The sequence below is a fragment of the Homalodisca vitripennis genome, chromosome 3 (genome assembly GCF_021130785.1).
Source record: "Homalodisca vitripennis isolate AUS2020 chromosome 3, UT_GWSS_2.1, whole genome shotgun sequence".
Classification (NCBI taxonomy): domain Eukaryota; kingdom Metazoa; phylum Arthropoda; class Insecta; order Hemiptera; family Cicadellidae; genus Homalodisca; species Homalodisca vitripennis.
In genome coordinates, this window is record NC_060209.1 from 22,725,882 (window position 1) to 22,740,573 (window position 14,692).

The 14,692-nt window shown below is 32.5% G+C and overlaps 1 protein-coding gene across 3 annotated transcripts in view; it reads left to right on the forward strand.

Moving 5' to 3' along the window:
• Positions 1-14,692, forward strand: part of LOC124356691 (leucine-rich PPR motif-containing protein, mitochondrial) — a 48,625-nt gene that overhangs the window by 20,755 nt on the left and 13,178 nt on the right. For all 3 annotated transcript variants that reach the window (XM_046807841.1, XM_046807842.1, XM_046807843.1), the window contains 7 exons: positions 451-666; positions 2,003-2,262; positions 3,998-4,183; positions 7,621-7,761; positions 8,909-9,107; positions 9,229-9,436; positions 13,073-13,304. In XM_046807841.1, coding sequence (XP_046663797.1) covers positions 451-666; positions 2,003-2,262; positions 3,998-4,183; positions 7,621-7,761; positions 8,909-9,107; positions 9,229-9,436; positions 13,073-13,304 — 1,442 coding nt within the window. The remainder of the gene's footprint in view (positions 1-450; positions 667-2,002; positions 2,263-3,997; positions 4,184-7,620; positions 7,762-8,908; positions 9,108-9,228; positions 9,437-13,072; positions 13,305-14,692) is intronic.

Sequence of the window (14,692 nt, forward strand, 5' to 3'; positions counted from 1 at the left end):
ACTCTGTTTTATGTAAACAGCTGTTTGTACAGAAGAGCATAAATAACTGCACAAGTTCTGCACTTTCACTTCCTTAGACCCCCTCACACCATGACAATTGCTTGAACACTTTCACTTTATTTAGCCCCACTTAACATTATGTAACCGTTACTGTGGTATCACCATTATTGGTAGTTTAAATATGTTCACTTACCTTCACACGATGCACTGTGGCCGCATTATTATCGCAATTGGTGGCTTGAATGATTTCACTTTCTTAAGCTACCATCGATGACACTACTGGTGTGGCTTTTTGTTAAAAATAAATTTTTCTGACTTGGTACCGAACGAAATGAAAGGTAGGTGCCGTAGTTACGTTATGTTCTCAGACACTTTTATATTGCTGGGAACAATTTTTAAATAATTTAATTGTCAACTGGTAAATAATTAATGAAGACTCTGAACTACCAGGTGTACTCAACATCATGCGACTAATGGTCAATGAGTTCGACTTGGCTGTGAGTTTTGAAACGCTGAAGGACTACTGCCTGCCGTATTTGGAGTTCCAGACTCCCCAGCAAGCACTGAAGGCGATGGTAGAAGCAGGTTCCAGGTTGGGACAGGCGGTGTCGGCACTGATTGCTCATCTAGTCTCCCAGAATCGCCTCAAGGAAGCTGTGGACGTTGGTAAGTGGTTAATGTTAAGAATGGCTTATAAAAATACTAAACCGTTATTCCCTACCAAAATCTTCACTCTTTGTTTTTTAATCAGTAATTGTATGTAAAAACTTTTTAAACTGTCATACAAGTTAAGTTGTCCAACAAATTGAATACCTTCCTTTACTTCCAGTTGTGTGTTGGTTATAAATTTTAAGTATACATATTTAGCTGTGGTACATAACTGCTCTTGTAGATGTTTGTTTGGAAGCAAAAGGTATGTTATGCGATAAGCATTATTGTTTTGTAACAGTGATATGCATTAACCCTTTGCACGTCACTAGTAAATCCATTACCTTTCCTTTAACGCCAAGACCAGTTAAAAAGTTTTCTTTCTTTAAGTTCAAAGCTAATTTTTATTATATTAAAAGTATAAAACAGGGCATTGTACTTAAAATATTAGCGTATTTATTAATAAAAATAAAAAAGAAACTGTTTGTTTCTATATTTTTTACCTAAATGTAGTAGTAACATATAAATAGAATTTTAAGAAAGTGATTTTTGTATGTTTGTTATATAAACCATAATTTTTAATTAAATATTTGGATACTAGGGCTAAAGTCAGATGTGTAAAAGTGCAAGAATGAAGAATATTTGTTAGTCTTTAAATAAAGCAGCACATTATATGGTTGATTTTATCAGATATATTGTCACTTAAATATGTAATATTTTCAATGTATACAATTTAATAATAAATATTCCAAATAAATGCAATCATTACGTCTGTTCACCAAAATTTTGGCTTGATTACTGTGTTTAATGTGGGTCACAATCAATTCCTTCATTTTGCACACAAACACATGTACACAACCCAGCAGAGATCACTTCTGGCTGGTTTGTACTTTCCAATTGACCCACACTGGGCACAGCAAAAACTGAGTACCACTTAAATCTGGGCAACCTTATGGATGTAGAGGAGCGGCACATCACTAACAGCAAATGTTGAAATTCTGGGGTGCAAACGTAATTTGATAGGTCTAGTCTACAGCGTGAGATGACTGTTAGAGTTGGTGGGGGTCGTTATATAGGTGTCAAAGGTTCTTGCTAGCCTAGATAAGGGTGTACCATCCTCTGCCTGCTTTGACTGGAGAGGCTAGTTCAGAGCTTGCTTCCCTTTCTTCCGAGGGAACAACCAAGATTAGTGCCTTAAATTCTTTTTCATGGATCTCAACAAGAGGTGCCCTCTACCCCCGACCTTACCCATCCTGAATATTCTATCACTCCGGAAGCTGTGCAAAGGTCCCTATAGGATTAACTGTGGCTAGCATAGCACGCACTGCTAACTGAGTCCTGGTTTACGTTGCAGCTCTGTTGAACCCTCGATTGACATTAAAATCTGCCTTCTTGAGTCGTCTGCTGGTAGAATCATTGCAGCAAGGTGGAGATGTGAAGTCTGCGGTGACACTGGTGCATGTGCTTACCAGTGGTGGAACAGCAGGAGCTGCAGGGGAGGGTGAGAGGGAGGAAGATGACGAGGCTGTACTGACTGACGAAATCCCCAGTCGCTTTCTCATCAATGTAGCCAGCTCTGGACAGACTAGGAGCAGGATTGCTTCAGTACTCAAGGTAAGACATGAGATTTTACTTGTCATATGCCTTAAAACAGTAAAAGAACTAAATACACTAGTGTTGGGTGATCTTTACTGTATATGGTTATTAAAGTAAATACAATTTTTTTGTTTCTCTTTTCATGAAGTAATAACTCATTTGTTCTGAACCAAGTAGCAGCATCTTTGATAGTAGCTTGAGGCAGTAGTTTAAGTTCATTTACGTTATCAATAGTATTTAAGAAAGTAGTATTGTTAGTTAACATACTACTATTGTTTAATTTTGTATTGTGCATTATTTCTCAAGTGCAAAATGGTTATATTGTTGGAAAGAAATGAAATTAAATGAACATATAATAAGAATTTTATGTTCAATGAGTTTGGAAAATCATTAATGCAATTGAAAATAAATGTGGTCTCAAAACAGATCCTTGAGGTTCTCCCCATTCTTTTCCCATACATTCCAATACTTTACCTTTAACTGAAACCAACTCTAGCTGATAAGATTAACAAATGTTACTGATGCATCAGAAATGCCATATTTCAGCTTTAATAATTGGTTATCATGATTTACACAAAAAAAAGCCACACGTAACCTGAGCAAAGGTTATGTTTTCAAAATGTCAGAAATTTTTCTTGTACTAGCCAATCCACAGCATCAATAGTGGATCATTCCCTTTGAAATTCAAACTGAGAAAAGTGTAGGTAGTTATTTTTTTTTAGAAAAGGCTAACTTGACTATATATTAACAATTCAATTGACTTTGTTCAGACTGGGTTAAAGATACTGGTTAATAAATCTAAGGTTGATCTCTCTCGCATTTTTCAAAAACCAGTCCTATTTAGACTCTATTATTTGTTTGGGAAGACACTATATATTGAGATCTGTTTAAAACTAAATGGTACAGCGGCTTTTTTCCGTGACAGTTTGTATTATTTTTTTTATACAATACATTGTTACATGTATCTTTACTACTGCGCTGTTAAACCTTTATGTTACATTTATAAGTATACGCTAAATTGAATTTCCATTCAGAATATTTACAATAATTATTAACCTCACATACTAATTCACGCTTCGTTTACTTATGGGAGGTATTTCCTTTTTTCATAATAAAATTGTTTTATAAGTGTGTTACTGTATGAGCATATTTCAAAATTTTTAATTTATATTGTCCCTCCACACAAGTTTGGCCTTGGAGGTTTAACCTATATCTTTTCTTCTTTTCTCTTCAAGCTTATTGCTTGCTTAACTTCCTCGATACAGTTTAAAAAATAATAATTAAATATATCCAGTGAATTTTAATCTCCTGATATCTAAAGTTGTTATTATTGATTATTTTTTCATTCCATATTTTAGATTTCCCATAAAATTTTGAAATTGTATTTTCAATCTATTTGCGTTTGGCTTTACTTATTGCATTTTTGTATTGGTTTTTCAACAATGTTATAGAACTATGTGTTCTCAGTTTGCCTAAAAACAATTAATTTCTGTCATTTTTGCAAGATTTTGAGTATACAATTTTTTTATGTCTAATAGAAATAGCTCCAATCATATTTGAATTACTACTCCTAAGAACATCCTGTTATTCAAGAGCAAGTTCATTGAAACTGTGTTGGTATATAATAAACGGAATGTATAAAATAGTTATTAAAAAGTCTCAGAATCAGTAGAAGTTTCATGATTTTGAACTATACTCTCTTATTCTCAACTCATGCCCTAACATTGTGAACTGAATGTGCCGTGTGTGACAGGAAATGGTGCAGCAAGGACTGGGCATCAGTAACAGCTGTGCAGAGCTGGTCGAAAGTCGCCTGACAGGTGATCAGCTGACTACGGAGATATCAGAACTATTAGCTAAACTATCAGCTGGTGACCTGTCTCCCACTGAGCTTAAGAGAACTGCCAAGCTCTCTGGCCTAAACACATTAAGAAGTCAGGTATGCTGGCTCTATGTATTATCATTCATTAGAGATATTATCTGTAGAATAAGTGGTCAGCGTGTGTTGTGGAAGAATTAGTCAAGTATTGTTATTATTTAAGATTGGTATAGGGAGTTCAATTAAAATCTACTCTATTCATCATTTGTATACTATCGAATTATTTGTACAAATACGGAATAGCATCACTAGGATTAATAAAAAAGTATCATATATAGAGGGTCATTGCAACTGCAACTGCCTTGTCAAGATGCTCCGTAACTGGAACAATTAAGGAACCGCGACAACATAAATTTAAGAGGTTCCACTGGAACTGTCACTACATCGAAAATGTAGAAGGTTCCACAGAAACTGTCGCTACAACGTGACCGTTGCAACGTATTCTATAGGCTAATACTGATACTGGAACAATGAGATAACCGCAAGAATATACATTACAAGTCAAGAACGGCTATATTTATTATTCCTGTCTTTTCTTTTCCTCATTACTGTTTGTTATTGATTGAATATTTATTTCTATTCTGCACTTTTTTAATCTGTAACAATGTTTTATCATTTAACAAACGTTAAAATTTCTAGTTAAAGAAATGTTTTAGTATTTTCCACCTCTATTATTATTTACATGTAATTTTTACCTTATTATATTTTAGAAATACCATATTTGATAGAGTTTGTAATCTGGAACTCAAACTGAAATAAATATATTGTAAAAATAAATATATTTATATTGTAGATATATTGTAAAAATGTGTTAGTAGAATTCGTTAGAATTTCAACCACTGTAAATTGGTGTTTTTTTAGTCATGTTGCAATTAAACTTATCTAATATAAGCAACATGAGTCGTAAAAAAAATGAATATGACGTTTCATTGCAACAGAACTGTTAGTTGCTCCACGACCGTTCTGAACTTGTTGCAACAGTTCTGTGTCTGGAACGTTTTGGCACACCTATAATCGTACATGGATAATAAAAATTATATAAAAATTTATTGAAAATATATTATTATTTGAAAGTTATCATTCATTCTAGACATTCTTCAAATGAGTATATATATTTTCTAATTAAGTAATTCCTTAAATATTTTTTAAACCATTTTAAATTTTTGATTGAGAGATTTTCATTTAAAATTTTGTATATGAACTTTATACCGGTAAAGGTTGGTGTTTTTTTTTATTGTAAAACACTAGGGATGATTTTCTGTTGCTTGGGTTGAAATGGTTTGTCTTGTGCAAAGTGTTCACATCATGGTTTAGTTTGACAAAACATTTTGGTCTTAGTATAAACAAAGAGAATTTTAGATTTAAAAATGTCTACATTAACGGACATATATGGCACTGGAACCATCTTCACTCAACTATTTGAGTTTGAAGGATAACAGGATTTCGAGCATTTCCAATCATTAAGTGTAATAAAAATAGAATTCTACTTTTCTAGGCTTGGAATCTATCCTCTTCCTCACGTGAGAAACAACTATAACATTAACTTTTGACGCCTAAGGAAGATAGATTCTTTTTAAATTTGAAGTGTTTTATTTTTGTTACATAACGATGACAAATGTCCAAAATCCTCTTACCCTATCAAATCATCCATCATCACTAATAAATATTATGAATAATATATATTATATATTGAAAAATGTGTTGCTAAGTGTTGCCAATCTCAAGAAAAGCTGGACCAATTCGGCTATTTTTTTTAATGTTCGTTGAATTCTGAGGAAGGTTTTCATGGAGAGATAAATAGGAAAAAGTTCTGGAAAATAATTATAATGTTTATGAAAAGTAATTTAAATCAGTTTTAATCATTTGTGAGGATCAGATTAAAGCTCTTTGGTGAACTTCAGATGAAAGTGTCAACAGCTGTTTAGTGTCAGTTAAATTTTGATTATAAATTATAAATACTAAATCAATTCTTAATTCCAAAACATTCCAGGTAACTTTTAAAATCTTTCTCCTCATACAACCCTTCCTCGGATTCAAATGAATATTTTACAAAAAGAATTAGCAGGATTGGTCAAGCCGTTCTCGAGGTTAGCGCTTAGTAACAGATTTTGCAATTCTTGTTCATTTGAAAGATTGTAGAAACATTCACATACGAATATTAGGAAATAGTCTTAACTGTATTCTTGAATAAAAAGGCAATTCAAATATTATATCATAATACCGAGGTGGTATCAGAAAGTTCCTGGACTAGGTCTACTAATTTTTGTTTTCTTACCTGGGCTGTTATCCCCTTCGAAATAAGCTCTATTTAAGTTGATATAACGAACCCAGTGTTTTTTTCACAACTGGAAAGTGTCCAAAACAGCTTTTCTGGAAAGCTGTTGAGAACTTCCTGTGTTTTTTCCGTAATTCATCAACACTGTCAAACCTTTCATATGCATTTTTCATTTTTGAGAAGAGACAAAAGTCACAAGAGGCTAAATGGGAGAATAAAGGAGGATGTGAAACGGTAGCCATGTTGTTTTTGGCAAAAAACGTTGTTTTCATGGAAGCATGAGCTGGAATCATGATGTGTAACAGCTAGTTTTTGTCTTTCTTCAAATCAGGCCTTTTTCAACGCACATTTCCCTCAAAGGCCTCAAAACATCACAATAAAAATCAGAGTTCACTGTAACACCAGGTGGCACAAACTCACGATGGACAATGCCTTTAATGTAAAAAAGAACCTCGAGCATTGTTTTTGATGCAATTCTCACTTTTTTGGGTCTTGGTGATTGTAGACTTTTCCACACTGATGACTGCTGTTTCGTTGCTGGGATCATGACCATAAAACCATCTTTCATTACCAGTTATGTTCCTGGTTATGAATACAGGATCACTTTCAGATGTCTCTTTGAGTTCACTGCCCACATCTACACCAAGGCACAATTTTGACTGCAACTCAAAGCATGCCTAGATTTTCGGTTAACATTTTTTTACAGCTTCCATAGCTAATACCGACACTACTACATAAGTAACTTTTTTGTCTGACAACGGTATTCTTGAGTGAGATGCTGAATTTTTCCAAAAATTTCATCTGTTTTGCTCGTGGAATGCCGTCCTGATCCAATGATCCAGTGATCTTCAATTGAAGTTCTGCCAGCCTTGAAATGAGCATACCACTAAAAAACCTGTGTTCTGCTCAGTGAAAACTTCTTCAAAGGCTTCTTGAAGCATTGCAAAATTTTTCAGTGGTGATTTCTTAAGTTTAAAGCAAAACTTGATGCAAGCCCGTTGCTCGAATTTATCAGCCATCACAAAAATTGGCACGTAATGATAACACACAATAACGACTGGCTTGTACAGTCGCGTCCACAAAAAATGGTGAGTACAGTCCGGGAACTTTCTGATACCACCTTGTATATCAAATTGTACTTTTCACTAAGCTATACTATTATTTTTAAAACGTAATGATGCAGTGACTAACTTGTTTTAATATTGTTGATCATGTTTTATAGGATGCTTCATATTTATTACATGTCAGAGAAAAAATGAAGGCAAATAACGAAACACAAGACAAGATTCTTGGTATTACTCGAAGCTTGTTTAACTTATATTGTGACCAAGGAGACCTTGAGAATGCATTAAAGATCCAACAGGTAATTCTAGATTATTAATTTATGTACTCTTTTTAATACTAAGCTGATGACGCATTGGTGTGAAGCATTAAAACTACTTTATATACAATGTACACTTCGACACGGGGATATTAGTGTTGTTTTATAACGATTTACATTATGTAAAGTGGAAAAAAAATTGTAATTAGGCTACAAAACGAACCATATTACGACACTTGTGGCTCACTATTTTTGACTTACTGTACATGAAATAAATATTTAGACTCGCACCATAATATGTTTTGACTGAAACAGACAGTGATATTTTTATACTTATAACAATGGGCCGTTTCAAACAGCAGGGAACATTATATTTTATATTGTTATAATAATCAACTGATTTAAGTCTTCTAGTTGTTAAAGAAATCCCACCGAATAACATCAAGCAGAATGTTTTATTAATAACAATAGTTCTGCTGAAATAACTGCCGCAAATATATCTACACAGAATAGTGTCTAGACAAAAATATGGTGTTCATGTGAAACTATTGTAAAGCTGTCAGTTTGTCGACGAAGACTGTCACATTAAACCACAATGAAGAGTTTCTTTTTCAATCGTATAAATGTAATTAATGTTCACAGAACTTCAAATTATTGCAGTAATAAATTGACAAAAGCTCGGTCTAGTAATTGTTGAAGGTCACATACATTATGTTGGTGTCAAAATTCATTGCCTGTCGCGATATCTGTAGCTTTACTGACGGAAACTGTCATCTTTGTACCTGAAAATGTATTTACTAGGGATCATCATATGTGGAAATTAAATGTTTTTTAGGGGAAAATATTACCGATTTTCTTGTATAAGTATTTTTTTTTTAAATAGTGTCTGATTGTTCTGTGTAGTGAAGTTGTAGATTGTTAATACTGGAATTGTACCCTAGCCTTTTATTATTTAGATAATTTTATATATCACATACCATAAAAGTTTTCACTAACAAGCAATTATTGTATATAAAAAAAATTAATTTGATAATGCTCTGTGTTCTGTTTTTATAAAAAACAGAGAAATAAAGGTTAAATGATATAGTACAATTTAGAAAATGCTATATTGTTCTGCAGTATAATATAAAAGTATTGGTGATGGCATTGTTCCACTTTTAATAAAAGTTGAATTTGTTATTTTTTGCAGGAGTGGGTTGAAGAGTATAAACAAGAATTGACAGTGGGGTGGTTGGCTCAGCTTTTGGAGTTGTACTGTACCAAAGAGGATTTTGAAGGTGCCAAAAATTGTGTGGAGAACATCAAGAAGTCAAAAGAAGCGTTTGAACTAGATGCTAGCAAAATCATGAAAGCTGTTAAGCTCTACATCCAAACTAACCATTTTGATGGTAAGCAATTCTCCAGTAGATCTTTCCTGTAAACTGTAAACAAAACTTTATACCGTGAGTTTGGTTTTTGTTGAGTTTTTGAGTACAGACAATTTTAAAGGTTAATTTTTGAATGTTGCAGAAGCTATTGAATTGCTAAAAAGTGTGAAACCCAGGGAAGAAAAAGGATTCCAATTGAGGTCTCTGGCATGGCAGACTCTGCAAGCGGTGGCGGACACAACGAAGGATCCTGAACAGGTGAAGAAACTGCTGACAACATTGGTGGACCAGAAGTACATTGAAGTCAATAACGTCTATCTTGGTCCTGTCATCAAAGCTTACATTCTAAGGTACAGTTTTGGAAACAGCAATAAAGCTTTTCTGACCCAAATAAACATGTTTTCAAAAACCTGCCAAATAATAACTGACTATTATGATGTGAGATACAACCTTTACTATTTTTTATGGATTAGCAGTGTTGGAGTCTGTCAGACACAGGTATGTAAAGCGCAAGTATTGTCATTATGTATCCAAAGAGACAAACACGAAAAACTCTACATGAAGCATGCATGGGTAACCGCTCAAGGATATAATTATTATGTATGTTAAATGTAAAAAGGTGGATCTAAATATTGTATAATATTTGCAATAGGTCTAGTTGTGTGTGTGATTCTAAGCTAAAAATGAAGAATAACTTTTTTCCAATTTCCACTTGCTTGTTTAGCTGCTAGCCGCCATTTTGTAATTTTTACTAACAAATTCTTATTTCTAAAACTAGAAGTGCAGTCATTGAAGCGAAAAATACGGTCTTACCTCCGAATTTTTTTACTGTGAAACCGATTTGCATGAAATTTTGGAATTAGGCTCATCTTTACCCTTAACTTCAAAAGTGAAAATGATCTGAACTCCGCCTATTATTTTTAAGGGGTGTAAACAACCCCTTAATGGAAAAATCGACATTGAGCCATTTTATCGCTAGAAAACATGTTTAATAGTAAGTGGTGAAATTTTAAAGTGTTTTCTAACACAATTACCTCATATTAAAATCATTTTCAACCCCTTGAACATCTTACAACCCTTGCAAACAACCCCTAAATTGAAAAAAATCACACAAAAAATACTGTGGTATGATATAAAAAGATGTAAGTATAGAGTTAGTAATATTTTATATTTTCTATAATAATTATCCAAATATTAACCCCCTTTCAACCCTTGAAAACTACCCCTTGATAAAAAAAAATTGTTTAAAATTTTTTTTGATAAAATGAAAAGGATTGAAATATTATTCCACACGCTCGAAAATGATTATCATATTCTTAAGCTTTTCTACCCTTAAATCTACCCCTAAATTAAAACAGTAAATATATATGATTACATATTATTTAAAAATAATTTAATTTAGAGTAAAAAATTGCCATTTATTGGATAAAGTATTTACAAATTATACAAAATTCACTCAAATGTGTTTATATATACATATAAGAAAGTTGGTATGTATTCATGCCTACGTTTCCAAAATATATGAGCCATATTATGTATATATATTCACATTACAATAGTTTTGGGTCTCTATTATACTGCGTACTTTCACATTGCTCCAAATATTCATAGTACAAAATTTTCAGTTACTAAGTAGAAAAAAATATGATAAGTTTTTTTGACCATAACTCCTTTCAATTTTCATGCTATCACAATTTATAAAAAACCATTGTAAAGGTAATTAAGAGAGCTACAACATCCTTCATTGCAATATATATTAAAAAAAACCTTTTTCTCAAACGGTGAAGGGTTAAAGGGCTTAAGAGAGGCTGTGATTGCGCTGCCACGCGCTCTTTAAACAATCATATTTCCGTCAATTTTTGTTTTACAGAAAAATCAAAAAACCAAATTGTTTGTCAGAAAAATATTTAAATCTTTCATCCTACACTTTTATATGTATATGTCGTAATTTTTGAGATATTATGAAAAAAGGGGGTTTTTCAAAAAAATTTTGAAATTTTTTTTTAACCATGACTTTTTTGAAAAATATGTGTCCTGAAGCAGCCAAACTGATACAATCTATCAAAATCTTTATAATAAAGTTAATTCTAGGCGGAATACGATTAATTTTAATTTTTGTGGAAATGGCACTTATGAAACCCATTGATTTAAAAGAAAAAAAAATTAGATGCTCCTCTTATTTTGCAATACAGCTCACTTATTTTACGTGCAAAAGACTTTTATAGTGCTCATTTTAAAGCTTATTTCAAGCACTATAATACTCTTTTTAATTAGAATGCCTAAAATGCATCTGCTCGCCGCTAGATGGCATTGACCACATCGATTAAATTTCAGACAAAATAAAAAACTGCTTTGATTTTTAATATATAGCTTAATATTGCACTTAGAATACTTTGTAAAGAACAAAATTGTTCATTGTTTTACCTGCTACAATTGTGTTCTTTATAAAATTTTCGATAAAACGTATACTTTTGGAGATATTTGCAAAAAACCGATGAAAAACGTGAAACAATTGCGAATTTTCAATTGCCAATAACTTGAAAAGTATTGGATTTTTCGAAAAAAAAACGTTATAGATGATTTTTTGCTTAAAATTAGGCCTTCTATCGATATCCGAGGTTATTTTGAAAAAAATATATTCACTCCCGAGAAAGGGGTGGCAACCACCCCCAGGGTGGTTGCGGAGTTCAAATCATTTTCACTTTTGAAGTTAAGGGTAAGATGAACCTAATTCCAAACTTTTATGCAATTCGGTTCACAGTTAAAAAAATTCGGACCAACAATGCTTCAATGACTGCACTATAAAGCTAAAGAAACCAAATTTGGCACATAGGTAAGAGGAAAAAATTGTGTTATTTTCTTTAATATTAACAAAATGGCGCCTGTTGAAAGTTAAATAACAAAAAACCAGTATAGTTATAAAAAATTAACTAGACACCAACTATTTGGAGAATTTTATTGCAATTCCAATGGTACTAGTTCAACGAAATCCGTCAAGGCATAAGCGAGCACAACCACTTCAAAAGTACGCTTGCACCAGCCAGAAGCAGCAAACAGAATTTCAAAATACATAGCCAGCCCAACCTTTCTGTTAAACCCTGTATACTGATCTGGAATTGGTTAAAATAAGCAACCAGGTTTAGTCAACATTAAAGATGTTATAAAAAAGTTGTTTAGATTTAAACGCAATATCTTTACTTCTTTGTGCAAGGCTTGCAAGGCAAGTAGAATTTAACCAAAACACATTTAAAAATCAGTGTCTTGATCAAATAGATTTTGTAAAGTTTCTTGAGATACTCTTGGATAATGGGATGCACTTGTGATTACCATGTAGATTATCTCCACAAATGTTACACATTGTGTATTTATGAACCTAACTGTATGATTCCTTACTACAGTAAGGATATCCTTTTGACTTTTTATCGTGGTCATATTGAATTACTTTTGTGGTATTAGGTCAACTTTACTATCACTAAAGAGGGAGGAACAACATTGCTGTTCTGTAGGCTATCATAAATTAATTACCTTTGTTCTTCATATTTTTAAATCTTGTTAGTGCTGAATTTCAGAGTTTTTGTTAAATATAACTATGAAAACATGTCCAAATTTAATTTATTAAAAATCTGAGTGTCTTATATAATGGAAGTCAGCATTTTTAGTGAAATTTCAGTGTTCACACTGTTTAGATAATAATTACATTTATATAAAAAAAAAAATGTTTGAAGTTGCCGTAATCATTGTTTTCTTTTGTTCAATTGTGTATTCAACAATTGTAAAGGTGTGTAATATATTGAATAATAATTCCTGAGCTGAAGGTGTTAAGTGACTTGTTACTGTGTAGCTTGTGAACAGCTCTATGAATTTCAAAAATATTTTAAAACTCCTCAGTCACTTAAATGTTTTTGGGATCTCAAACATTAGAGAATTTACTTATACACTCTTAATAAAGTCCTGTTCACTGATCATTTGACCTTGGCTTGTTGTAGGGAGGATCTGGATGGAGCTATGAAGGAGTTTGAACATTGTGTGAAGACATATCGAGCGACCCCATGGAAGAATGAAATAACCTTGCGGCTGATCGAAAAAGAAGATGCTGAGAAATTGCAGACTGTGGTGGATCTCAGTACTCAAGTACATGGAGAAGTTAACAGTCTGCACGACCTTGTGCTGTCCTTCATCGAATGTGGCAGGATCAGGCAGGCTCGCAAGATACTGGAGGTAATGCCATTAAAAATTATGAATTATAGAACTTGATAGTTAATCAACATAGCTACAAAATTGATTGTATTTTGTCAATATTAAGATATACTAAGTGTCTTGTTACCTAGATAAAAATGTGTGGTTGTAGCATTTTTCAGGAGAGAATTAACCCTTTTGCTGCCAGACATTTTACTGCGCACATGCAAAAAAACTTAAGGTCTTTTTAGTCAAAACACGTGGTTTTAGAAAATGCACTTTAATAAAAACTGTTTTTGATTATGAATGGTTTTTTCTCATGAATTGACTGTTAAAAATTATTCATGTTTTTAATTTAATGTTTTAACATAACGAATAAAAAATTATTATTTTAAGTCAAAAGAATTAGTTAGATTTTTCCTAAGTTGTGAAAATATGGTTTAATACATTTTTGAAAAATGCATTACTAAATTAAACTTTTCTTAACAAGCTTTGCTGTAAATAGCTATTATTCACACTTGCCTCTCTGATCATGAATGACAGGTAACATATTTTTAATCTATGTCATACTCAAAGATCACTGGGAAAAGTAGTTCTCTATTTCAATACCCAAAATAAAAAAAAATGGCATCTCTTCTGGAATGTGGCATGTAGTACTTCGTTACAATTCATAAGACTCAATGTTTTCCTCCTTTTTGGCATGCTCATAAATGAGAGCTTAGTCTATCATTCCACTCTCTACCACTTTAGTCTCTTAATGTTTCAAACCACACTCTTGTTTTTATCTTCAAGATTAAAACTAAATTCTCCATTTGAGAACACATTACAATATAAGAAATAAGACGATCTAAGGAATTAATAAATTGAGTTAGGATGATTTTGACAAGAGGGCCCTTGTCAATAGCTATAATCTAGGGGGCCCCAGAATAGCTATAATCTGAGTACTGGTTGATCCCGTTCTTGGATCTTGGTATATAGCCTATATTTGTATTTGTTTAATTATAGTTTGGAAAATTGTGACACTCATCTCTCCACACTTAGAATAAGCTTAAGTATCTAATTCTAATGGTTTCTAAGTATGTATATGTGTTATTCCATTGTGCTTCGCTGACTTGCACACATAAGTACGTACAGTATGAAGCTCTAGATATGTATAAATGAATTACTTTTCCTTTACTTTGACAAAAACTAAAAAAAGTACATGTTATGAAAAAAATGTTTCTCCAAACATGTTATTCAGCTCTTCTGCCTGTCTTTGTGATTTTACACAAAAATTCAAAGATATGCAGAACTAATTTTATAGTTTCTTGAGATGTTTAAATTGATTTTTCTAGATGAAATTGACAGTTTTTCTCATTATTTTTATCATACAAGAATGTTTATCTGGTTAGGAAACCAAGGACCTCTCTCCAATCAGTTAATCTGAAATG